General features: G+C 41.8%; 1 protein-coding gene across 13 annotated transcripts in view; it reads left to right on the top strand.

Moving 5' to 3' along the window:
* Window positions 1-25893, top strand: part of FGGY (FGGY carbohydrate kinase domain containing) — a 425082-nt gene that overhangs the window by 56049 nt on the left and 343140 nt on the right. For all 13 annotated transcript variants that reach the window (XR_004348564.1, XR_004348561.1, XR_004348565.1 and 10 more), the window contains one exon: window positions 10233-10321. Coding sequence is in view for 8 of the 13 variants with exons in the window: in XM_032623526.1 (XP_032479417.1) it covers window positions 10233-10321 (89 nt within the window). In the remaining 5 variants the exon portion in view is untranslated. The remainder of the gene's footprint in view (window positions 1-10232; window positions 10322-25893) is intronic.

Here is a 25893-nt window from a genome sequence, read left to right on the forward strand (position 1 = left end):
ACACCAGGTTGTCCTCAGATGTCCCAGAGCACTCAACATTTGATGGAGCACTTTTCCCACCTCAGCCCCCTCTCCAGTATGCTTGGCAGCCATTCAGCCTGGTGCTGCACTGACACAGGAGTTCCAGCCAGCAAGTGAATGAATCCATTTTCCAATTAAAATGAAACTTCTCCAAAGGACCTGCTCACCCTAAGAAGAGAAATTTATCTTCCTGGCAGTCTGGCTTGGCTAGGATATGTCTCTGCCCCTAAGACAGATGGTGAAAAGCCATTAACTTGAATGAGAAAAGAGAAACTGGGACAGTCCTTATTCACAACCTCATTCACTTATCCATTCATTTCTTATTTCCATTTACATAAACTCCTGTTTAGCTTGCACATCTCTGCTCATTCATTTATTTGTTCATTCATTCACCTAATGTTATTCCTTGTCTATAGATCAGATACAGTGCGAGGTCCTAGGAACAGCGAGACTGAACAAAAACACAGTCCCTGACTCTTAGAGATTTCAGTTTAGGGAGAGAGATAAACATGTGAACAGATGATGGGAAGGGCTATGATGGGGATATTCACTGAGTATTATGGGGGCATAGCACAGAACACCCTACCCAGCTTAGGGGAATCAGAGAAGATGTCATGGAGTGCGTAAGACTTGAGTCCTAAATGATGAGCACATGTTGGCCAGGTGAGGGAGGGAGGATATCCAGATAAGGAACACTATGAATAAAGATGTAATGGTGAGAAAAAGGACAATGTATGTGATTTTAGTGCAGTATCTCAGATCTATCAGAGACGAAGCTGGCAAGTAAGGCATGGTTTTTACATGCCACGTTAATAAATTTAATCTTTAACTCCAAAGGTAGTAGAAAACTTTGAAGGGTGCAAAGGGTACTAGATTGAAAGCTCCCTGTGGGTGGGGCTGTGTCTGTTGTTTGCTCTCATTTCCCTTGCGCTGAGCACAGTACCTGACATGTAGAGAATACCAAATAAATAATGAAGGCATGAATGAATGATTTATATAGTCAAATATTCATTTTACATAGGCCATTACATTCTAACTGGCTGTGTAGAGGGTGGGAATTGAGGGGGTTAAAATTTGAAAGAGGCTGTATCAGTTAGGGTAGTGACAGGCCACCTCAACACTTGATGGAGTTAAAAAGCAACCATTTATTTACCTTGTAATTACGCAGGTTACTGATTAGGGATGAGCTAATCTAAATGGATTTTCTTGTCTCCGCTGAATGCGTTCAGGAGTCCCCGGAGGGCTGCTGGGTTTCCTGATCTTAGCTCTATTCGGCTCTCTTGAATGTGTGGAGCCTTGGCCGGGACGGTTGGTTTTTGCTCCACGTGTCCTCTCATCCTCCAGCAGGTCAGCCTGAGCTGCCTCATGTGGCAGCTCTACATTCCAAGAAGACAAGAGCAGGGTCTTCAAGAGCTCAGTTCAGAAGTAGCACAGTGGTGTTTCTGCTTCATTGCATTGGTCAAGCCAGGTCCTAAGCCCAGCCCCAATTCAAGTGGTGGAGAAACAGATTCACCTCTTTTTTGTTTAATTGAAGTATAGTTGATTTACAGTGTTGTGTTAAATTCTGCTGTACAGCAAAGTGATTCGGTTATACATATATATATATATATATATATATATATATATATATATCATTCTTTTTTCATATTCTTCTCCATTATGGTTTATCATAGGATATTGAATATAGTTCTTGTGCTATACAGTAGGACCTTGTTGTTTGTCCATTCTGTATATAATAGTTTGCATCCACTAACCCCAAACTCCCACTCCAGCCCTCCTTCAGCCCACTCCCCCTTTGGCAACCACAAGTCTGTTCTCTATGTCTGTGAGTCTGTTTCTGTTTTATAGATAAGTTCATTTGTGTTGTATTTTAGTTTCCACATAAGTGATATTATATGTTATTTGTCTTTCTCTTTCTGACTTACTTCACTTAGTATGATAATCTCTAGTTGCATCCATGTTGCTGCAAATGGCATTATTTATTCTTTTTTTTAAGGCTGAGTAGTATTCCATTGTATATGTGTACCACATCTTCTTTATCCATTCATCTGTCGATGAATATTTAGGTTGCTTGCCATGTCTTGGCTGTTGTGAATAGAGCTGTTATGAACACAGGGGTGCATGTATCTTTTTGAATTATAGTTTTTTCTGGATATATGCCCAGGAGTGGGATTGCTGGATCATATGGTAATTCTATTTTTAGTTTTCTGAGGAACCTCCATACTGTTTTCTATAGTGGGTGCACCAACTTACATTCTCACCAACAGTGTAGGAGGGTTCCCTTTTCTCCACACCCTCTCTAGCCTTTGTTATTTGTAGAGTTTTTGATGATGGCCATTCTGACTGGTGTGAGGTGTCACCTCATTGTAGTTTTGATTTGCATTTCTCTAGATTCACCTCTTAATGCGAGGAGCTACAGAGTCATACTGCAAAGGGCATGAATACAGGGTTGGGGAGAATTCTGGCCACTTTTGTGGTATACCATAGACAGGATAGCAATAATCCAGGTGATAGAATGTGATGGACTGAAAATAGGATAGTGAAGATGTGGTGTGATGGGTAATTTTATGTGTCAACTTGACTGGGCCACAGGGTGACACTTGTTCAAACATTATACTAAGTGTGTCTATGAGGGTGTATCTGGATGAGATTAATATTTGAATTGGTCAGCTGAGTAAAGCAGATTCTCCTCCCTAATGTGAGTGAGCCCCATCTAATCAATTGAAGACCTGAATAGAATAAAAAGGCTGAAACAGAGGGAACTCCTCCTACCTGACTGCCTTGAGCTGGAAATTGGTCTTTTCCTGTCTTTGACTGAAACCTTGGCTCTTCTTGGGTCTTGAGCCTGTTGGCCTTTGGACTAGAAATTACACCATCAGTTCTCCTGGTTCTCAGGCCTTTGGACTCAGATTGGAACCCCTGAGTCTCCAGCTTGCCAACTGCAGATCTTGGGACTTCTCAGCTTCTATAATCGTGTGAGCCAATCCTGATAATAAATATACATATATGAAGAAATATACAAATGTACATAGATGTCGTATATACGAAGGAGATATATATATAGGATATATAAGATATACATATTATAAGATATGTATTTTATATATAAGGTGTATATATATATATTACATAAGATATATATGTAGTCTCCTATTGGTTCTATTTCTTTGGGGAACTCTGACTAATACAGGGGGCGTGAAGAGGTGGGAACCTCTTCATGGATTAATTGGGAGTTTAAATTAGAAGGATGATTGGATGTAAGCAATGAGAGAGAAGGAGAAGATGACTCCTAGGGTAACTGGATCCCCTGACATAGAAAACCAAGGAGGAGGAAAACATTTGGGGAAAATAACAGATTCTGTTATGAACGTGTCGAGTTAGAGGTGCGGTGGCGCATCCAGGAGACGTGTCTCAGGAGAGTTTAGAGTTTGAGATCGTGCATGTTACTCAACTAGTAGTTGGTTGGAACCTTGGGAATAATTAAAATTGTCCAGGAAGCATGTGAAAAGTGAGAAGAGCATTTGGATGAATCAAGAACATCTCTCTGTATTTAAAGGGAAACTGAGGAAAAGGAGCTCAGGAAGGAGATAGAATAGCAATGATGAGAAGGGCATGAAGGGATCCAAGAGAGTGAGGTGGTAAGGAAGACCTCCTCACTTCTCTGTTTGTCCAAGTCTCCCACTTTATTTCATGTCTGTTCCAAGACCTCACCCAGTCCAAAGCCCTCTCTTCTCTTAGAACCCTCCCTTCCACAGACAGTACCACCCACTAGGAACTGTGCTATCTAGGTTACCATGGCATCCTTCTTTCCTCCTTCTGCATTTTATTGTGCTTTAGGGAGGCAGACCCCTGAACTAGCACTGGGCTGGGCATTAGAGATCTACATTTTAGTCTGTCTTTCCACTTACGTGTTGTGTAACCTTGGGACAGTTGTGACCCCTTTCTGGGTTTTACTTTCTTAACCTGAAAGGTGAGGTTATAATTTCTTACCTTTCCCCTATTCTGAATTATACAGGTCAGATGAGATCATGCATGTTAAAGCACTTTGAAACACGTGAAGCTCTGCAGTAGTAATTAGAGTGAAATCCGTTGACTTATCAGGCACTCCACATTATTCATTTAACCCTCCCAACGTCCTTTGAGGTAGATGCTAGTAATGTGGCATTTGAGGAAACTGGGGCTTAGAGAAATTAATTTGCCTAAAGCTACACAGCTGGGAAGTGGTGAGGACAGTAATCAAACTCAGGTCTGCCTGACTCCAAAGTTCTTAGGGCCCACATACCAAAGCCTTGTTTTCCTAATGCATGTGGTGTATCACATTCCTGGGCAAAGTCAGCTTTGCAGAATACGATCCGTTTTCATGCAAATGATAACATTTTTATGGTTGGAAAATCTGCTCTAGTGTGGATTATAAATTTACCTTTCTGTAGAACAGTAGAGCTCTAGGGGAGGTGTGGGGGGAAGATGCATATATGTATCCAGTTCTTGAAAATTAAATAATTTAACTTATACAATAGAATTCTTTCATTTTATAAATAAATTCTGTGAAGGTACAGTACAGTTAAACAAAACCTTCTCTAAAGGGGGTGATCTACCTTGTCATTTTAGAGTTTTGTTTTTTGGGTGTCATTCTCAGCAGTAGCATAAATATTTATTCTACTTGACCTTTAGGCTTCAGCTCAAATCTGTCCTCCATGAAGTCTTCTTTGGCCACCCAGACCCCAAAGCCCTTTCCCTTCTCTGAACCCTGTTTGTGATTACTCATTAGAGGCAGATATAGGGCCACACAAAAAATATTATGAGAAAGTTATGAGGCTGACTTACCAAACCTTGGTATCAGGCTCATTACATTATCATCATACATCATCTTATTAATTACCATTTCCTTTGCACACATCTTTCTCCAGCTTCATTGTAATTTTACTTTATTTTTATTTATTTATTTTTTTGCGGTACGTGGGCCTCTCACTGCCGTGGCCTCTCCCGTTGCGGAGCACAGGCTCCAGACGCGCAGGCTCAGTGGCCATGGCTCACCGGCCCAGCCTCTCCGCGGCATGTGGGATCTTCCCGGACCGGGACACGAACCCGTGTCCCCTGCATTGGCAAGTGGACTCTCAACCACTGCGCCACCAGGGAAGCCCTGTAATTTTACTTTAAAAGAGTTTGACTTTAAGTTTCTTTATACCTCCTGAAACTTTTTGCATTTAAAAAAGTTAGCGGCTTTTTGCCCTCCAGGGGTTTGAAATTTTGAGATGGACTTAGGCACGTGAATATATAATAAGGACACAGCAAGGGATGGAGGGATTCACTGAAAAGGTGATATTTGAGCTGCATTTGAAAATCGAAGGTAGACGTTTGATCATGAGAGAAGATGGGAAAGCCAATCCAAGTAGCAGCATCAGCCTCAGCAGAGTCAGGGGGATATGAAAGAGTGCAGTGCGTTTGGGAAGAGAAAGAAATGAGGTGAGATCAGGGTGGGGAGTGAGGAAGACAGGGATGATGGGCAGTGAGCCAAGAAGGAGTCATAACAAATAATGGCCAAATTGGAGCTAAGTTATGTGTCCTGAGAGCCATGCCAAGGAGATAAAATGTGATTCTAGGCCGCAAGGAACTGTCGAACCATTTTAAACAAAGAAACGTCATGGTAAGTTTTAAGTTTTTAGAAAGATGTCACTGGTAGCACAAACCTCTCAGCATATCTGTCTGACTTAAAATATCTGCAATGTTTGGTCTTTTTCTCTGTGGATGGGAGTATGAAACAGTTATTTCATTCATTCTGGGACGTTTCTGTTTGCGGATTATGACCCAGTCCATGTTTTCAGCATCATTTTTTTTTTTTTTTTTTTTAAAGAATGAAGTTGAGGATTAAGTTTCTTCCTGAAACATCTCTCCTTTCTGGGCCATCAGCCTGTGCCCTAATTCTTAGTCGTGAATATAGAGTGAGGATAAGGTTTTGCTTTTTTAAGGGCCGTTGTGCTGGAAAACAACATCGTGAGTATTTGGGATGTTCTGGCAGGACCATTTACTGGGAGGGAATTAGGGAGCTCTGTTCTTCCCTTTCATTCACTGCACACAGCAGGGAGCCCAGATAGAATCCCACTGCAAGTCGTAACAAAATACTTAGTTGATCCTTTTTTAATTGGTCATCCCTACTTTCCCATGCTGCTCCTAGACCCTCACGTCTCCCAACATACATTGCAGTGTCTGCTTCATTTTACCCTCAAGTTCCCTTGGCATCTAGAAGCCAGCAGAGACCTCACTGCCTCCCTGGACATGGCAGTGAGAAGGAAAAGGAGAAAGCTCCAACTCTCTGCCCCAGGCTGGTGGGGTGGCTGCTGCCTGGCCTTGAACCTCAGATACACTACTCCACCTCCGCCCTCTGCCAAGACCCGCAGCTGTGTGTGCTTTGAGTGTGGTTTTATGAAGTAATAGATGATTAAAAAAGAGATTTGTTCTCTTTGGTGGCTTTCAAGCCTGAGGGATTGCTTAGCTCAAAGGATTGTTATTGGAACGCAGAAGCCTTTATTGCCAAGTCATACACCCCAATCACTGCTGATTACTTTTTTTTTTTCCTTGAAAAGACTACTTTTTGTTAGTTGCTTGGTAACTGGAGGAGAGGCTTAACTCCTTCAGCACAGAGAGCTCCTAGTTTGAACTGGATTCAGCACCCACATTATGAGATGCGCCTAAAGTTGGCTTGTGTCGGGGACCTGCTCTGTGTTTGCTCTAGCCCGTGTACCATTTGTGCATGGAAGTTGTTATGAGGGATGTAGAAGTTAAATGAGTTGCCCAGGATTGAAAGTGAAATCTCTGAAGTTTAATAAAACATTAGAGGGCTGCCCTGGTGGCGCAGTGGTTGAGAGTCCGCCTGCCGATGCAGGGGACACGGGTTCGTGCCCCGGTCCGGGAAGATCCCACATGCCGCGGAGCGGCTGGGCCCGTGAGCCATGGCCGCTGAGCCTGCGCGTCCGGAGCCTGTGCTCCGCAATGGGAGAGGCCGTGACAGTGAGAGGCCCACGTACCACAAAAACAAACAAACAAACAAAAAACATTAGAAAAAATGTGTTTTGGAGGGCTTTTCTTCTGTAAAGAATGGTAATAGCTTCCATCATGATGCTTCCAAAAGGCAAAAACCCACAGCTCTGCTAGATCTGGGAGCCTCAGGGTGGTGACTGTGGCCTGGGAAGGAAGGAACGCTCACTTTAGAGTGGGAAGCCCCGTGTGGCTTTGGGTTAAGGCCTTGTCATCTGAACCTCAGTTTCTGCATCCTTCACGTGCAGACTGTTGTGTATCACCTACCACCTCTGAACCGTCCTGAGAATCCAATGAGATGAGGAACGTGGGGGCACTGTTGTAAGCTGTGGAAGAATCTAAGAGGACAGTCGCTGTGCCTGATGCAGGCCCAGTGGTTCCAAGGATAGAATTAATTCAGTAAGATTGAGGCCCTTGGCTGGGACTCCGCTGGTTGGGGAGAGGCAGGGTTGGAGAGATTTTCTCATAGAACTGGATTAAGAATCCATCCCCGGGGGCTAATAGGCCCTTGGCCAATCTGGCATTTGATGACTAAGCATTTGTGAATCATGTAGCCCAACCTAAGAACACCATGGGAACCTCATAGGTAGTGTCAGCATCTCCAAGTAAGGGATCAGGCTTCTGGAGACATTCCTCTCATCCAGGCAAACGCTTTCCCCCTCTCCTTTGCTGGCTAAGCTGCAGACTTTGCTTTTGTGGAGAAGGCAGGGAATACTACTGCTGTGTTCTCCCCCAGGATCATGTGCGTTTTTAAGGGTGCCTCGCACTCCTTATATGATGCCATTTCTGGTCACTCCTTCTATGGAGAGTTTGAGCCAGGGTCTCTGGCTTTGCTCAGTGAAGCCGGCGTCGTCTCGAGAAAAGATGGCGCCGCCAGGCTGCTTTGTCCCTCCTGCCCCCGATGTGTCTCTTTCTGGCCAGAGGCCTGATGCTGTCTCTGAGACATTCTGCCTGGGTTCCGTTGTCCACAGAGGCTGTCTGCGTGGCTACAGGCTGAAAGCTCTCATTTTGCAAGGTCTGTAATGACTGTATACAAGATCTAACAGAAGCAGTTATTTTCTGAGTTGAGGAAGACTGCTTGGCTTTGGCTGGTAGCACTGATCGTTGCTGCAGTGGTTTCGTGGTTTATTTCTGATTGGCCTTGGATTTCTGAAGTCTTTAGAAGGAGGATGCCTTTTCTCCCTGAGAACTGATCACCGAAACCACAGAGCACATGGAAAGAGATTTGGGGGACTACCCAGAAGACATACTAGTAGCTTGACTCATAGTTTCAAAGGCTACCATGTTCTGACTGATCTATTAGCATATAAAGATACTGCTAGTTCAGAGCTACTTTTGGCATATTTAGTCAACTTTAAGTGTTGCTTTGTTTAACATTAAGACGTATGGGTGTTCAAAGGAAAGTTTAGCCCTTTCTAGATGTAAGTGCTCACCCAAATGCTTAGGAATTTAAAATAAACAACCAACAACAACAACAGAAAATGGGCTTAACACTGCCTTTTACATCTGAGCCCTTTTGATGTTATTATTGTTTTAATGGGACCCTGTTCCTGGGTTAATACTCAGTTTCTCTGCTGTGCGTGGATGTCTGTGTTCAGAGAGTGGTGATAGCGGAAGAGAAAATAGGAAGAACTCATAGAATTTGAGGCCAAATATAGATAAAGAATAGTTGTATGTCTATAAAATAGATAGAACAGCACTCAGGACTTTTGTGTTGTTCTAAGGAGGTAACACATGTGGAAACCCTTTGTAAACTCTGAAGCGCCTCTCACCTGAGAGAGATTGGAAGGTGAAACTGAGCAGTTTGTCTAGTTGTTCAATGCATATTTATCAAACGTCTGCTATGTGTCACCTGCTAGCAGATACTAGAATATGTCTCTTTTGGATCTTCTGTCTTGTTGCCTTTAGGTTCCCAAAGATACCCATGTACTTAGGATACATTCCTTTTTGTTGTAGCCTCTTGGGGAGGGAATAATTGAAACCAGGACATGGAGAGTTGCCTGGGTGGTAGGAAACCTTCCTTGCTGCTGCTTCTGTCTCTACTGCTCTTCTCTTTTTGAAGTCCTACTTCTCCAGGTCCTTGGCAAAAAAATGGCCACTTCACAGTTTCCAAGTTTATCTCACCTCCAATTCCATTCAAAGGCAGAAGTTAAATGACTCCATTTGGATCCTGAATCTAAATTCCTGGGAGAAGGAATCTGATTGGCCCAGTTAGGTCACATGTCCACCCCTAGTCCAGTTAAGTGTGTCAGGGGGACTGGAGTCATGTGATTTCTACCTCACAGCTAAGGGTCCAGTTCTGTGCCGGGGAGGAGAAAAGACAGTTGTGGGATATTATGGTGCATAAAACTGACAAGGTCCTTGACCTCATTGAGCTTACAGTCTAGCAGAAGAGAAGGACATTATACAACTACTTGCAGGGTGATATGGGTTATATGACAGCCAGACCTCACCTGAGGAGGAGATCCTGAAAGACCTCCCCAGGGAAGGATGGATTGGGTTAACCAAAGTGGGCAGAGCAGCAGGGTGGTGGGTGAGGAAGGAGTGTTCTGGACAGAGGTGGCAGAGGAAGGAAAAGCCCAGTGGCAGGAAAAAAAAATCTGACCACATTGGCAGCATGGAAGAAATTGGAAGGAACAAATGTTTAAAAAAGTTATAAGAATAGCTTGATTCCGTACCATTCTCTCTGGCTTAGATTGGAAGTTCTTTGTGGACAGGGACTATCATTCCTGTTGCCTTTGGAGCCAGTCAGCCTGGGGAGACTTTTTCATGGCAGGACACATTGCATTTCATCGGGTAATTTCTTAGTGTGGTTTTTCTCCCCAGTTCACAGCTGTTCAGCTTTGAAATCTTTTTATGTGTCTTGAAGAGTAACCTCTTGCCCTTCACTGGGAAGACGGATTGCGTACCCTTGCAGAATGTACTTCCTCCTGCTCCAGGTTGGCAAAGAGGAATAAAAGGGAAATTATAGTCATTTTTGGAAGGATCAATAATTGCCAATTTTTCTTTCCTGTATAGTACTGCTTTTATATCACTCACCATTCCCAGCCCCTGAACAGATGTTTTATTGGGCATTGTTGGCTATGCTTTTGTTTTGAAAATTTTGAAACATTATTGAAAGAGGAGAGGGGGAGAAAAAATAGCCCATAATTGATTCTAATATGTATTTAATTTGGCAGAACTTGAGAGAGACTTGCTGGGATAAGGCGGGACATTTCTTTGATCTCCCAGACTTCTTATCGTGGAAGGCAACAGGTGTCACAGCACGGTATGTTAATTATGAGTTGGATTTTATTTGTGTTCATCCATTCTCGGGTGTCTGTGTGTGTGTGTATATATATATATATATATATATATATATATATAGCTTTCTTAACTCGCTTTGACTGGATGTACTGTTTGTACATCTGCATGCGATTTTGCGTACTTGAAACATCTTGAATCCATCTTCCACTTCCACTGCACATGCCCAAACACCATTGTTCCTATGAGGCCTGGAATGTGGGTATCCAAGGTGAAGACCATTCATTAAAATTGGACACATTTAAAGGAGACGTGAATAGTCCATTGTGAAATGTGACTATTTTTCCAAAGGTGCTTTTTACGTGGTGAATAAAAGAAACATTTTTTGGCCCCTAAAATTAAGGCAAGAGTTATGTTTTTCAAGGAAGGTGGTTTTAACTTTAACTAGATGGGTGTGTTAATGAATCTATTTTGCTTTTTATATCAACGTACCTGAATCATCCCAGAGTGTAGAAGTATGTATGTTGAAGTCAACAGTATTTCTCAAGAAATTACAAATATTATAAATAAGTTACGTGCTACACATCAGAGACAATTTTAAAAATATTCATGGAGTGTGACTGTGGCTGCTACAATGGATGTGTGCACAGATGTGCATATATATGGACAGATTGGACATGTACCCTCAAAGCATGCAAACCTGTTGTCATCTTGACCTCAGATTTCAGGGCATGCACAAGGGGAGGGGGCAGTAGGGCAGGGAGGGGTCTTCTTATCTTGGAAATGATTTAGAATTGCATATGAGAAAGGGGATCATTTCCCAGAGGACCAAAAAACCTGCATGAGTATGTATATATTTAGGTATATCTTAAAGTCATCTCTTTTAGAGAGCGCTAAATCCTCCCTATTTTCCCTTTTATTTAAACTCATGAGAAGCTGGGAATGGGAGTACCATTTTCCCTGTGCTCTTTCTGTCTATCTCGTTTTGTATGATTTGGATTTTCCTTGTAGAGAGTTGATGAGAGTGTGATAGTTCATTTGGCAGCAGGGGCTTCCAGAAAGGAGATAGTAGATGTATTTCACAAGCACATCATTCATCTTGTTGATTATTCTCCCCTCCCACTAATGAAATGCTAGGGTGGAGGGGATTCACGTGCATATTAAAATGGCCTCAGTAAACCTCAGGTACTCATCCCTCTCTGGGGAGAGGGCTCTGGAGGAGTGGTCTGAACTTTAACCCAGAAGGTGCAATTAGTCACCATTATATTGTTATCATCAATGGGGAGGGGGTTGTTTGGGTGAAGATCTCATCTGGACATTCCTCTTTTGGTGTGATATTAGTTGTCCAGAGTTATTTCTGGCAGGACCTTTCTCTAGTTTTTTTTCCCTATCTTTGTGCAGTAGTGAAGGAAATGTTTTGATTATTTTAGCCAAATGGACCTAGGAGTCAAAACAGTGCTAATAGTGTGGGTAGCGGTAACAATCCATTGGCCCCCACAAGCCTTGAGAACTCAGAAGCAGAACTACAGATGGAGGAGGACTCTTTTTCCTTGGATGTTAATCAATCCAATTCACTGATGTCCTCCCTGTTTTTCTGATAGTGCTAGATAGTCCACACCCCCATTTCCAAGTGTCTAATGCCATATTAAGACACCAAGAAGCCAGGTTTTTGAAGCTAGCTCTGGCTCAGATAGATTTAAATGCATTGCTTTGCTTATCCACTGTGGAGTTACAACATGACTTATCCTCAGTTCTGCCATGCAAGAGTTTGGTGACCTTGGGAGTGGCCTTACCTTCTTTGAATCTCACTTTCCTTATCTATAAAATGGGGATCGTGATACCAAACTAGCCTGATTATAGGAATCAGCCGAATCATTTATTCAAAGCCCAGATCCTCAGGGCTTCCAGTTTCAAGCCTTCTGAATCAGAATCCCTATGGGATACCTGGGAATTTGTGTGATTAACAAGTGCCCCAGGTGGTTATATGGTCCAGTAAGTTGGGACAACATTGCCTAACAGAGTATACATGAAAGTAATATGTAAGGTGGTCCATACCTGTGAAAGATTGGACGTATTTTGAAAGGTCGGATGGATTTGGTAAATTTAAAGATGGACAGCTTTTCGTTGGCCTATCAGAACATGCTTGGGGGCTTCCATTGCCCACCTGTGACAATCTGAAATCCTGAGGAAGCAGAAAGTTTAGTGCTCAGAAATGATTTATTGACTGTCCAGTCATCCCTGCCATTTTTTATTGGCTGAGACACTCATGACTCATTCTACTTTCCTTAGCGTGTATTTGCAGTCCCCTCCCCGCCCCTTGTCCATACTCGCCAGCACCTTCACAGGCCTCCCTTCCAGCTTTGCTCTCCTGGAGAGCTGAGCCTGTGGACCTTGGGCACCAGGCACCAAGTTCCTCTTGTAAAGGTTGTTGCCCTCTCCCAGGCACACTTCTCTCTTACATCTGTTTTTCTTTTTTGTTGTTTCCTCAATCTCTTCATTCTTTCTTCTCTATTTCAACTTGCATGATCAGGCGAAACAAGTAATCTCAGAGCTTTCTCAATTATAAATATAATTGGGGTAATGACAATACTTACTCCATGGGGTTATTGTATGGACTGACTGAGTAAGGTGACAGAAGAACTTCCAACACAGCGCTGAGAAAGTTTTTGAAGGAATTAGCTATTTTATTTTTCTATAAATTTATTTATTTATTTTTGGCTGTGTTGGGTCTTTGTTGCTGCACGTGGGCTTTTCTCTTGTTGTGGCGAGAGGGGGCTACTCTTCATTGCGGTGCTTGGGCTTCTCATTGAGTGGCTTCTCTCGTTGCAGAGCACGGGCTCTAGGCATGCAGGCTTCAGTAGTTGTGGCACTCAGGCTCAGTAGTTGTGGCTTGCGGGCTCTAGAGTGCAGGCTCAGTAGTTGTGGCACACGGGCTTAGTTGCTCCGCAGCATGTGGGATCTTTCCAGACCAGGGCTTGAACCTGTGTCCCCTGCATCAGCAGGTGGATTCTTAACCACTGCACCACCAGGGAAGCCCTAGCTATTTTATTTAGTTTCCTTACTGTATCGATTTTGGCAGGGAGTCTTTGCATTAAGCTTCTGGCCTAGCGGAAAGAGGGAAATCCTTGTAGTCAGACTGACCTGGGTTCAACGTCTCTGCTATGTACTGTCTGTGAGAAGCTGGAGTAAATTACCACCCTCCCCCTCCCCCACCCCCTGCCCAAATTCAGGTCCTCATCTGGCAGTCCTGTCAGGGTTAGAGGTACTGTGGATAAAATGTGTAGCACATAGTATTTAAACAATTCACAGTTCTTTTAATGAAAAATCCCCATTGTCTTTCCATCTTCTAGAATAAGGAAGATGAGGGTCTGAGTTTGAATGTACGAATGCCAAAAAACACTCTGGACAGTGGAACATGAACTTGGCATCCTCTGGGCCAAGGAGAGGTTCAGATTTGGTGTTTATCTGGCTCTTATTGTGATTGTTTTGGGAGGCTTTGGGGAAATGGGTGCCAAAAAGGCTAGAGGGTGTTTTTTTTCCCTTTCTTTTTTTCTCTTTATTATTCTAGTGGAGTCATGGCTGAAAAAGTGATCAGATTTCACCTTGTCTTAAGCCTTCAGACTTGTTTTTGGCAGTGACGGTGTGTAAGAAGTCTTCCTCCTCCTCCTCTTATCTGTTTTTCTCTCTTCTCCTGCTTTCCCCTCCCCCCTCGCTTTATTTATTGTTCTTACCTTCTAAAATATGGCAGCTACTCTTGTTTTTCTGGCTCACTGAGAAAATCACCACTTTGGCTTATGATTAATTTGTAATTCAGCTCCATTCTTTTCATTATATTGATGAAAATAATTATTGCTATTTTTTAAAATAATAATTTATATAATCATCATAGTCATCATTTATTGACTGTATTCTCTATATCTGTGCTAACTTTTTAACAAATGTGAACCCCATTAGTCCTCCCAACCATCAGTTAAAACAGGTGGTGGTATCACCATTTTGCAATTCAAGAACTAAAGCTCAACGTTGTAGTAATTTGCCACATCCTAGCCTTTAGTGGATAACTGTCCAGAATTTTGGTAACATGAGAAGTGGGAAGTCAGAAATTTGAATAATAAAATTTTGTATAATCAGACAAAAACATATGCATATGTATAAATCCTCCCTCTAAAGAGATTTGAGGTGACTGATAATAGAAGATAAAAGCAGTGATAAAAATATTAAAAAGTCACAATGGAGTGAAATATTAATAGAATAAGATAAAGCCAAGAGCTTCATAGAAACTATATGGTTCATCATAATTACTAATTGATTTGTTTCCAAGCTTCCTAGTGGCCAAAGAAAAGGTGAGAACATAATCAGGATTAACTGAGTGAACACATAAGAACCCAACTGCTGTTCAGGAGAAGAACTCCCTCTAACATTGTGGTCTGAGAGCAATTTCTCCTAGATTATCGAGGGTTGGCAATATTCTGTAAATTATCTAAAAGTATGTCCTTTGAAATTCAGTTATAGCTTCAAATAGACTTTATTTTAAACCTAGTTTTAGATTTACAGAAAAGTTGTGAAGGTAGTACGAGAGTTCCCATTTACTTGACACCTAGTTTTCCCTATTATTAACATCTTATGTTTGTGTGATACATTTGTTAACAATTGATGAACCGATGTTGATACATTATTATTAACTAAATTCCATACTTAATCATATTTCTTTAGTTTTTACCTAATAGCCAAGATCCTATCCAGGATACCATATACAGTTAGTCATATCTCCTTAGTCTCTTCTTGGCTGTGACAGTTTCTCAACTTTGCTTCTGATGACCTTGACTGTTTTGAAGCTTGGTCATATATATTATAGCATGTCCCTCTAATGGAATTTGTCTGACGTTTTTCTCATGATGAGACATGGGAAGTATGTCCTGGGGAGGAAGACTACACTGCCTATTTCTATTAAGTACCATTCTCATCATGTCATATCATATCAAGGGTACATACTAGCAGCATGTCACCACTGTTGATGTTGATCTTAATTATCTGGCTGAGGTATTGTTTGTCAGGTTCCTTTCCACTTTCTGTCTTGTATTATTGGAAGGAAATCACCATGTACAGCCAACACTAGGAGTAGGGGGTTATGCTTCAATTCCTTAAAGATGGAGTTATCTACATACGTTATTTTGAATTATTTTTATAGAAGATTTGTCTATTCTCAATTCATTTATTTTTATTTCTTTGGACAAAAAGAAATTGATTACTGAGTTCCTTATGCACAAGAGACAGTTTGGTTAGTTTGCTTTAGAAGTTATATGTTAGAATTTCTGAGTTTTCTATGGCATATGGGGAAACAGGGCTGAGCTTCTAGAATCTCAGGTTTATTTTTCCTTACATTTTGTATATGATATATTACTCCCCCCCACTACAATGTACAATTCTGTGAAAGTTGTCAGTAAATATTCTATTTTCTACTTTGAGATGAATTTATGTTCTTTAGAATTGTAATCCTTTTAAAATAGCAATTATTTTCCTGATTTGCATGGTTCTCTATGTGTGGGGTTTATAAGGGATGTTATTATTCTGTTATTTTTCTTATGGTTATTTGCTAATCTGTCAGGAGAAGATTATGGCAGGTTATTGATCCAGATCTATAGTCATTTTCCAAATATAATCTCCAGGATCTCAAAAATAGTATCATTATTTAATGACTCTTATTACTGTATTTCATTTTTTAAATTATAAATCTACTTTATGCAATTTATTTTTTTACTCTATGTATTATTGTATTTTCCCTATCAAATATTATCTGAAAACATGTTTTTGATACCCGTATAATATTCTATCTTATGTCTGTATAATGTCTGTGTTAGTTTTGCCAAGTTTTTAGGCTTAAAATGATCTCTTATTTTAATGTGCATTTTTATTATTAAATGCAGTTACCTTTTCTTATATTTATCAACCACTTGTTTTGTTAATTTATGTCAATTAATGTCAATAATTGTATCTATTAGTATTACATGTATTGATTGCCTATTTATGTCAACTACTAATATTTATATTGGATTTCAGTGTTTTCTTAAATATTGGTGAGAATTCATGTTTTTGTTTGTTCATTTTACTATTTTCCCCAAGGTGTTATTTTTGAAAAAATTTTAAAGCTACAGAAAAGTTGAGAGAATGGTATATGGAACACCATATCTTTACCTACATCAGCGGTCTCCAGCCTTTTTGGCATCAGGGACCTGTTTCGTGGAAGACAATTTTTCCAGGGACTGGGGCTGGCGGGGGGTGGTTTTGGGATGATTCAAGTGCATTACGTTTATTGTGCACTTTATTTCTCTTATTATTACACTGTAATATATAATGAAATAATTATACAGCTCACCATAATGCAGAATCAGTGGGAGCCCTGAGCTGGTTTTCACTTGCCACTCACTGATAGGGTTTTGATATGAGTCTGCAAGCAGTTGATTTACTACGGTCTCTGTGCAGTCAAACCTCTCTGCTGATGATAATCTGTATTTGCAGCTGCTCCCCAGCGCTGGCATCACCTCAGCTCCACCTCAGATCATCAGGCATTAGATTCTCATAAGGAGCGGGCAACCTAGATCCCTCGCGTGCGCAGTTCACAGTAGGGTTCTCGCTCCTACGAGAATCTAATGCCGCCGCTGATCTGACAGGAGGCGGAGCTCAGTAGCGGTCTGTGGCCCGGGGGCGTTGGGGACCCCAGACCTATAATTCATCAATTAGCGTTTTTGTTACATTGTGCTCAGAAGTGTTCTATCTCTGACATGCATATATGTGTTTATTTTGCTGAACCATTTATAAATGAATTGCAGATACCACCTTCTTTCCTCATAAATTCTGCAATGTGATCCCCAAGAGTACTGTCCTTCTCCTGTGTAACCACAGCGCTGTTATCACACTTAGGACCATTAACATTAATCCTCATTATTTAAATTCCTAACAGGTACCCTATTGTTACCTGTTCAAAGTGCCACTCACTTTTCCTTGCCATTGGAGTTCTGACTGATAGAGACTACATACAGAGCATATTAGCTAGATGAAGAATGAAAACCTACCTCATTATCTTAGAAAATACTTGTTAACCTTTAATGTATAGAGCTTCTGGTATACTGGGTGGATAATGCAGCTCAGAAGTGAGGCTAAACCAGCACTTACATGTTCAGGTGTATGTGTTCTTATATGGAGGAAGGCAGGCCCGATATGCCAACCAGATGTCATCAAGTCAAGTAACTGAGTCAGCAACATGAATGCAGATCCTGCTGAGGTGTGCTTACCTAAAGCCAGGGCACACTGGTTGCACCTGGGCATGGAGAGTGAAGGCGTGGGCTCAGTGTTATTCTAGGAATGACTTAGTACCTTATCTTTAACACAGTGACCCCTTCATACATGGCTTAATATATTCCAGTGTCACAACAATCAGAAGGATTTCCCTTACCCCCTTGGAGAAAATTAAGTCAGGGGATGGGGTGCAAAGTCAGCTGCGCTTCCTCTGGTGCTACTCTTAGTGGAGAGAAGAGCAGGCAGGGAGCAGGCTCATCCTCCCTAAGGGCTGAGGCAGCAGCACGGGAGGAAGAAGGGATAGACTTCCACGATAATATCTGCCTCTGGTGGCCTGTCTGCAGTCCACATCCCTTCCTTAGTACTTGACGTCCTGATTACCTCACTCAGTTGCATATCTAAGATAAGACTTGATTTAAAAAAAAAAAAAAAGCTTTATTGAGAGAGAATTCACATACTATACAAGTCACTCATTTAAAGTATAATTCAGTGCTTTTGATAGATTACATTTTTATGAATTTTAGTAAAATATCTATAGCATAAAATTTACCATTTTAAGTGTCCAATTCAGTGGCATCAATTACATTCATGGCGTTGAACAGCTATTACCACTACCTATTTCCAAAACTTGTTACCCCAAACACAAACTCTGTAACCATTAAGTAACACAACTCCCTGTTCCTGCCTTCCCCTGCCCCATTAACCTCTAATCTACTTTCCGTCTCTATGAATTTGCCCATTCTAGATACCTTATATAAGTAGGATCTTATATGTCTGGCTTATTTCACTTTAGCATAATGCTTTCAAGATTCATCCATGTTGTAACGTGTAAGAATTTCCTTCCTTTTTTATGGCTGAATGATATTCCATTGTATGCATATGCTACATTTTGCTTTTCCATTCATCTGTTGGTGGACCCATGATGGATAATTGGGTTGTTTCTTCCTCTTGGCTATTATGAATAATGCTGCTGTGAATATTGATGCATAAGTATCTGAGTTTCTGCTTTCAATTCTTGTGGGTATATATCTAGGAGCTGAATTGCTGGGTCACCTGGTAATCCTATGTTTAGCTTTCTGAGGACCCACCCACTGAACTTTTCCATGGCAATTGCATCATTTAACATTCCCACCAGCAATGTATGAGGATTCTAATTTCTCTACAGTTTCACCTGTTTTTATTTTCCTGTTTTTTTTTTAATTATAGTCACCCTCATAACTGTACAGTGGATTCTCACTGTGGTTAACGACTTGATTTTTTGTTAGAAATCTATTAAATGAAAGTAAAATTGATTGAATTTAGGTCATCCTAGAGGTAACATTTTTTGGCCAGAACTTGGTTGAAACTTGACAAAGATTCTGAAGGTAGTGTCATAAAATTAAAGAGTTCTGGGGAAAAAAATAACAGTTATTTCTGATATGATTGATGGTAAAACTCTTTGATATGCATTGTTTTATGGTTGTGTTGAAGGATGATTTCTCAGAACAATGGTATAAAACCGTTCTTCTAGGTTCTAGGAAGAATGATTCAGTCATCCTCTCGCATCAGCTTATTTTTTGGTATCTTTAATAGTGCTGAGAAATGGCCTGTAAATATTAGATTTCCTTTACCCTTATTTTGGGGAAAGAAGAGTGCTCTCACTCTCTACAGAATAAAAATTATCCTTATCTCTTCACTGATGAGTAATAGAAAAAATAGAAAATTAAAAATCATAGTGGTTTGAACAAACAGGCGTTCATTCTCTTCTGTAAGTAAATACAGATGTATAGAGTTTTGGGCTACTATGACAGTCCCACAAACTCATCAAGGACACTAACTGTTTTGGCATTTTTACTTCATTATCTTCAGCCCTGACTTCCATTCTCAAAGATACCTCATGGTCCAAAATGGCTTATGGAGTCTCTGTTTTTCAGCCCACATTTCATATAGCAGGAAGAAGGAAGGTGGGAGTTGCATAAAAAGGATGTACACACCTGAGTCAGCCTTCTTTAGAGAACCTTCTTTGAAGAGCTGCATAATACTTCTGCTTGCATGTCATTGGTTTATGCTCACACGCAGCTAGAGCCTGGATAAAATAGGCTTTCAGTTGGTGCATTGCGTTTCTCTTACTACTAAAGAAAAAAAGCGAGACTTAATACTGAGCAAATAAAAAGATAATCACAAAATTGTAATTTCTCAGTAAGTTACACTGACCGTTATCCCAGATACTAATTTATAATCCTTCTATAATACCGACAGAGAGAAGGGTGAGCACAGGACAGGTCGTAGGGGTGGTGATATATAGTTTGAAACAACTGTAGCTCATAGTTTCCTTCCTTCATTCATTTCACTTACTCATTCATTTATTCTTTGCATGTATGTTAATAGAGCACCTAAGAGGTCTCTTCTCTCTAGTCTAGCAGTAGGTAGGTACACATTTATTTAAACTATTCAAATTCCTGTAAGGGCTGGAGCCAAATACTCCTTAGCTCACAGTTTTGCTCTGCCATTTACCAGCTGGGTGAACATGGGAAAGTCATTTAATCCTTCTCAATCCCAGGTTCCTTTTATGGTTGAAGGGGGACAAAAATTACATGGCTTTGTTTTATGGAGAAAATGGAGCACCCTGGGTGAAACCTCTAACCAGTTTGCAATACAGAGTAGTACACAGGAAGTGCTACTTTCATTTATCTTTCCCTTCAGTCTTTATTTTTTAGTTTTACGTTTTAAGGTGAAGCTAAATTCAGTTAAACAGCTTACAGGTGGGGTGGGGACAGTGGGCCATTTAGAAACCAAATAACCTGTTGGGCAACTTCTCTCCCCTATTGGGTTTTGTCTTGCCTTCCTGCAGGGTTCTGTGAGTCAGAGGGTGTGAGAGTATCTCCAAAGGTCTCAGAGCTGTTGTGGGCGTGAAGAAATGAGCAGATGGCAGGAGACCACAGGCCATCAGTATTCAGAGGCTGAAAGTCCAGGAAGGGCAGGAGAGAATGGAATATGCCAGGGCTGTCGGGGCAGGAGGGGAATGGAGTGTTCATATCATGGCTTCTCACCCATGCCTACAGTTGAGGCACAGACCCCCAGTGACTGGGAGTCCTGCTGCTGCCCTACACTAACGCTTAACTAGGGGATCAATGACTGTCCCTCTTTATCTGCTCCGTTGAGTCCAACCCTGAGGAAGGTTGAGGTTTCTTCTTTCACTTTTCATCAGTAAAGCAAATCTCGATGGAAAAGGTTAGGAATCCCCACATTTGTCCTTTGGGACAAAGGTGGTAAAATAATGTGTGACCTTGGGTGGTTATGATGTGCACCCTTCAATAAGAACCACTGGTCTGAATTTGCTCAGTTCCCATAACTTAAAAAAAAAAATAATAACAGCCAGTTTTTATTGAATACCTGCTGTGTATCAGGTACTGTTCTAGGTCTTTTTTTTTTTTTTTTTTTTTTTCCGGTACGCGGGCCTCTCACTCTTGTGGCTTCTCCCGTTGCGGAGCACAGGCTCCGGAAGCACAGGCTTAGCGGCCATGGCTCACGGGCCCAGCCGCTCTGTGGCATGTGGGATCTTCCCGGACCGGGGCACAAACCCGTGTCCCCTGCATCAGCAGGCGGACTCTCAACCACGGCGCCACCAGGGAAGCCCCTCTAGGTCTTTTGTTTAAGATATATGTGTATATGTGTGTATATATATATTGAAGTATAGTTGATTTACAATGTTGTGTTAGTTACAGGTATACAGCACAGTGATTCATATATATGTATATATATATACTTTTTCAGATTCTTTTCCCTTATAGGTTATTACGAAATATTGAGTATAGTTCCCTGTGCTATATGGTAGGTTCTTGTTTGTTATCTATTTTATATATAGTAGTGTGTATATATTAATCCCGGCCTCCTAATTTATCCCTCCCCCTTTCCCCTTTGGTAACCATAAGTTTGTCTTCCATGTCTGTGCATCTATTTCTGTTTTGTAAATAAGTTCATTTGGATCTTTTTTTTTTTAATGCCACATATAAGTGATATCATAGGATATTTGTCTTGTCTGGCTTATTTCACTTAGTATGACAGTCTCTGTGTCCATCCATGTTGCTATAAATGGCATTATTTCATTCTTTTTTATGGCTGAGTATAGTATGTATGTGTGTGTGTGTGTTTGTGTGTGTGTATACCACATCTTTTTTATCCATTCCTCTGTCTTTTTTTTTTTCAGATCTCATGTGCTTACCTCTAGACATGAGTTCTGTATGCCTGAAAGGTAACGGCCAGTATGACTAATTTTCCAATTGAGCAGCTATGTAGCATTTCCTTTACTTAACAGTTTTCTCTGAGACCTCGAATCACTTTTAGAATTTAGTTTTGTTTGCTCTTTAATATGGTAAAGTGGAACAATCTTGGGATGGGGTTCCTCATTTACAAATAGTATGATGGTAGAGTCTTTGCCAAAAATGTTTTGGAACTGTAAAAGTGCTAAAAAATAGAGATCTCATTTTCCAGGTGATATGACAAACTCCCAGAAGGGTCTCACCCTGAAGGTGAAACTAGTAAGTGAAGTGTGAGTTAGGTTTTAAGGGGACATCCCCACATCATACATTGTTAGGGGTCCTTTCTCTGACCCGAGAAGGCCTCCCTCAGGATGGACAGGACATCTCAGTCTTGGTGGCCTCTTAGTTTGCTATCCAGGATGGCTGTCACTGTAGGTGAACTCTTGTGAACCTAGTTATTGGGCCTTTTGAATATGCTGTACCTGTGTGACTCTGAGTAGCCTCTAAGTTTCATTCACTCTGATTAAAGGTATCAGTATTCAGTCTTGGAACCCATGATACTGTAAGGGCTGTGAGGCCTTGACAGGTGGCGTGGTTTGAAGCTTGGAAGATGTGTGTGGTCCAGCCAGGTAACCTTGGGCCCCTGGCACTTGGTCTGTCGGCAAGATTTGGTGATTGAGCTAGTGATCCATTTAGCCCCTCCCTGGACTAAAACTCTGAGTCTGAGAGGTAATGGTGTTGACCAAAGTCTTGCTTTGGCTTCTTTCTTACACCTCATTTTTTGGAAAAAGTATTGTAAAAGTCTAACATTAAATTCAACCTTTGGGGATGTAATTTAGTGTCAAAATGCTATACTCTTTCCTTCTTTTTTTCACCTCTTCCAGTTGGTTTAATATCTTTTAGTATACCTTCCTTTTTTCTTGTTTTCTTCCTTCCTCTCTCTAAATTATCGTCAAGGGCTTTTGAAGAGAATTCTTAAATGTTATTGAGAAATTGCAGTCAGGGAGTCCTTTGTTCCCAAGTCATTTAGAAGATTACCTTTCCTTTTGTTAAATACGAAAAATTGTCAACCTGTATTGTGGGAAGGTGCCAAAAACTGCATTCACCAATAAAAAGCGTCAGCTCTCATTATTGCCCAGATATTATTCTTTTCAAAAGCTGAGTGCTCTCCGCAGGCTTTCTAAACAATCTTCGGCTCATTCATCTTCCTGGTTTCGTTACATTTTGAACCTCTCTGGGTCTGTATAGAGTGGCAGCCTGTCTTTTAAAAATTAATGGGTTCCAAATGCCATTCAAGCCTATTTCTGCCCTCAACCTCCTGCTCCCTTCTCCAGCTCTGCCTGTTAGGAGTCTTATATTCTGTATAAATATTGAGCTGGAGATAGTTTCTGAAGAGGTGTTTGGACTTTTAATTAGCACTGACAGCCTGTCTGCCTGGGCTTTTGCTCTGCGGTCTCCATGGAAAAGTCAGGCAGGTCAGTATGGAGGGGGCGGGGAGGCCCGCAGTGGATATGTTCCTGGCGGCTGGCCCTAGAGACACTGAACTCTGAGCCAACCATGAAGTCATTTTGAATTTAAGGAGTCTTGCTAATCCAAGGCAATGTGTCTTAATTTGACAAAGTAAAGACTGCCCGATAAGCAACCCTAACTACAAGTTCTGTGAAACTGGGGGTGTTGGTAAGTTTAGATTGTGCTAGAGAAATGTGGTGATGTGGAAGAATGGGTTCATTTTCTTCTCTTTACTCCCTTTCCCAGCCCCTCCCCCCTCCCCCCTCCCCTCCTCCTCTTCCTCTCTCCCTCCCTCCCTCCCTCCCTCTCCCTCTCTCTCCCTCTCTGTCTGTCTGTCTGTCTGTCTCTCTCTCTTACTTACTTTGGCCCAATTCGGCCCTGCAGTCTGGCCTCTGCAGTGGCTTGATGTGAAATTTGAGAAACATATGTAGTTTTCTATTTCAGGAAAATGATCTCAGGAATTGAATGTGTTTTTTTGGTTGGCTGTTAAGCTCTGATCTTGCCCAGTGTGGTTTTTTGATGATGGGAAAGAGGCTTCAGAATGCTTTTTGTCAGAATTTCGTGTCATAAACCTTACAGCTTGGTTGCTTTCGCTAGGCCCCCACCCCCTCCCCAGCCCACGACACAATGTCATCTATTCTGTCAGAAGTGGGAAGAAGTGCGCATTGTTCGCGTTACAATCAGTTCATTGCTGCGGGCACACACATACACGAAAATGGCCGCCGTGTCTGTCCTTCACAAAAGCTATTTTAAATGTAGTTCAGTGGAGGACCAGGGGTCTGCATACTGTTGCCCATAAAGGAAAAGGGATCCATGGGGGAGAAGTTGGCCTTTGTTTTGCCTTGGAAGGGCCAGTATTCTTCTTTGTTCTTGAGGTGAGAGCCAACAGTGGGCCCAGTGCCCTGCAAACTAAACTTCATTGATCTAGCCATGCGATGGATGTGCAGACCAGCAGCGTCACTGGGGCCTGATGAGAGTGGAGCTGAGCGAGGGGCTCAGGCGAGTGAGGCTGGCACAGGCACTGGCTGAGAGTTGGGTCTGACCTGCCCCATGTCCAAGGGTTTCCAGTGGAATGAGGCACGGCCCCAGCCCGAGAAAGGCTCCCTGACCTGTGGTTCTCCACTAGACGTGAGCTTCTTGAAGATGGTAGCATGTCCGTGTTCATCTTTGTATCCAGGGAGTACTTGCTGAATTACTAAGAGAATCATGTGCTCAAGCGGAGGTCTCTACAGAATATGCTGGGAGTACAGAGAAGGGACTGACCTACCCACCTCAGAAATTGGGGTGGGGTAAGGGACACAAAGGAGGAGAAAGTCCAGGAAAGGCTTACCCGGAGGAAGGGAGCTGACATTCCTGGGCAATATGCAAGTTATCCTATTTGATTCTTACAGTGTATCATTTTTATAGATGAGGAAGCCAAGACTCAGGGAGGTCAGTGAACATGTTCAAGATCACACAGCTCCTGAGGAGCAGAGGCTGGATCTGAACCTAGGTTTGCATGGCTCCAAAGCAGTGCCTCTTGCAATGGCCCATCCTTCTATCAGGGGAGCAAGGATGGGAACCCTAGTGCCTTTCACACTGCACTTGTCTCCTCCTCTTGTTTGGTCTGTAGTGAACTGATCACCTCCTTCTGGCCCTAACATCTGACCTTTGTCTAAAGGGTTTGGGAAAGTTTAAGAGACTTTGAGGCGGTGGTGGAGGTGGGCTTCCCAGGAAGTGAACGCACTGAAGCTTAAGCTTCAGGGACCCTTGCTCGCATGGCCCTATGAGTGCAGGTAGTTGTTGGGAGGCATAGAATGTTCCGGGTGGAGAAGGGTTGCAGTCAGGAAGCATTTCTACCTAGGCATTTCTGATCTCAGGGAAAGGGAACCTAAATCCCCAAGGCTCCAGGTATTTGTTTTAATTTTTTTCTTATTGTAAATATTCATTACTGTACGTGATCTTGTATTCATAATTTTGTATTCCTTTCTTTACGAGTTCCCCCATATAAAAGCTTCAGGCCCTTCAAGATGTGGATTTGCCCTGGAAGTGGTGTGAGAGCACCCTTCACGGAAGAAGGAATGTAAACTCAAGGTAGCCACTGAGTTTGGGCTCTGGGGTAACACGCCAGCCCTGGGACTCATTGTGTGACCTGGAGCAAGCTTCTTACCTTTTCTGCACTTCATTTTCCTATTTGTACCCTGTGGGCTTGCTGTAGAGATTGTAAGCATTCACGTGTATAAAGCTTGTAGGACAGCGTGCTTAGGATTCAACAGATGTCAGCTTCCCCTGGTGCTGTGATTGTTATTTGTTACTGGTATATGAGACCCACATAGATGGAGCTGAATACCCATGTCTGCCATTAAAGCATTGACCTTCTGAGGGGGATAGTGCAAGGACAACTTCAGACTTACATTAAAAAGCCCACAGACTATCCCTTTATGCATTGATTTCCTTATCATCTTTGACCATCATCCAAATGGCTTCAAATAAATTTCATTATGTGGAAAACTGGTGATGTGTTCACAGAGCTGAGACAGGAGCTGTCTTTATCTCCAGCCACTCTTCATCACACACC

The sequence above is a fragment of the Phocoena sinus genome, chromosome 1 (assembly GCF_008692025.1).
Source record: "Phocoena sinus isolate mPhoSin1 chromosome 1, mPhoSin1.pri, whole genome shotgun sequence".
In the NCBI taxonomy this organism is placed as follows: Eukaryota; Metazoa; Chordata; class Mammalia; order Artiodactyla; family Phocoenidae; genus Phocoena; species Phocoena sinus.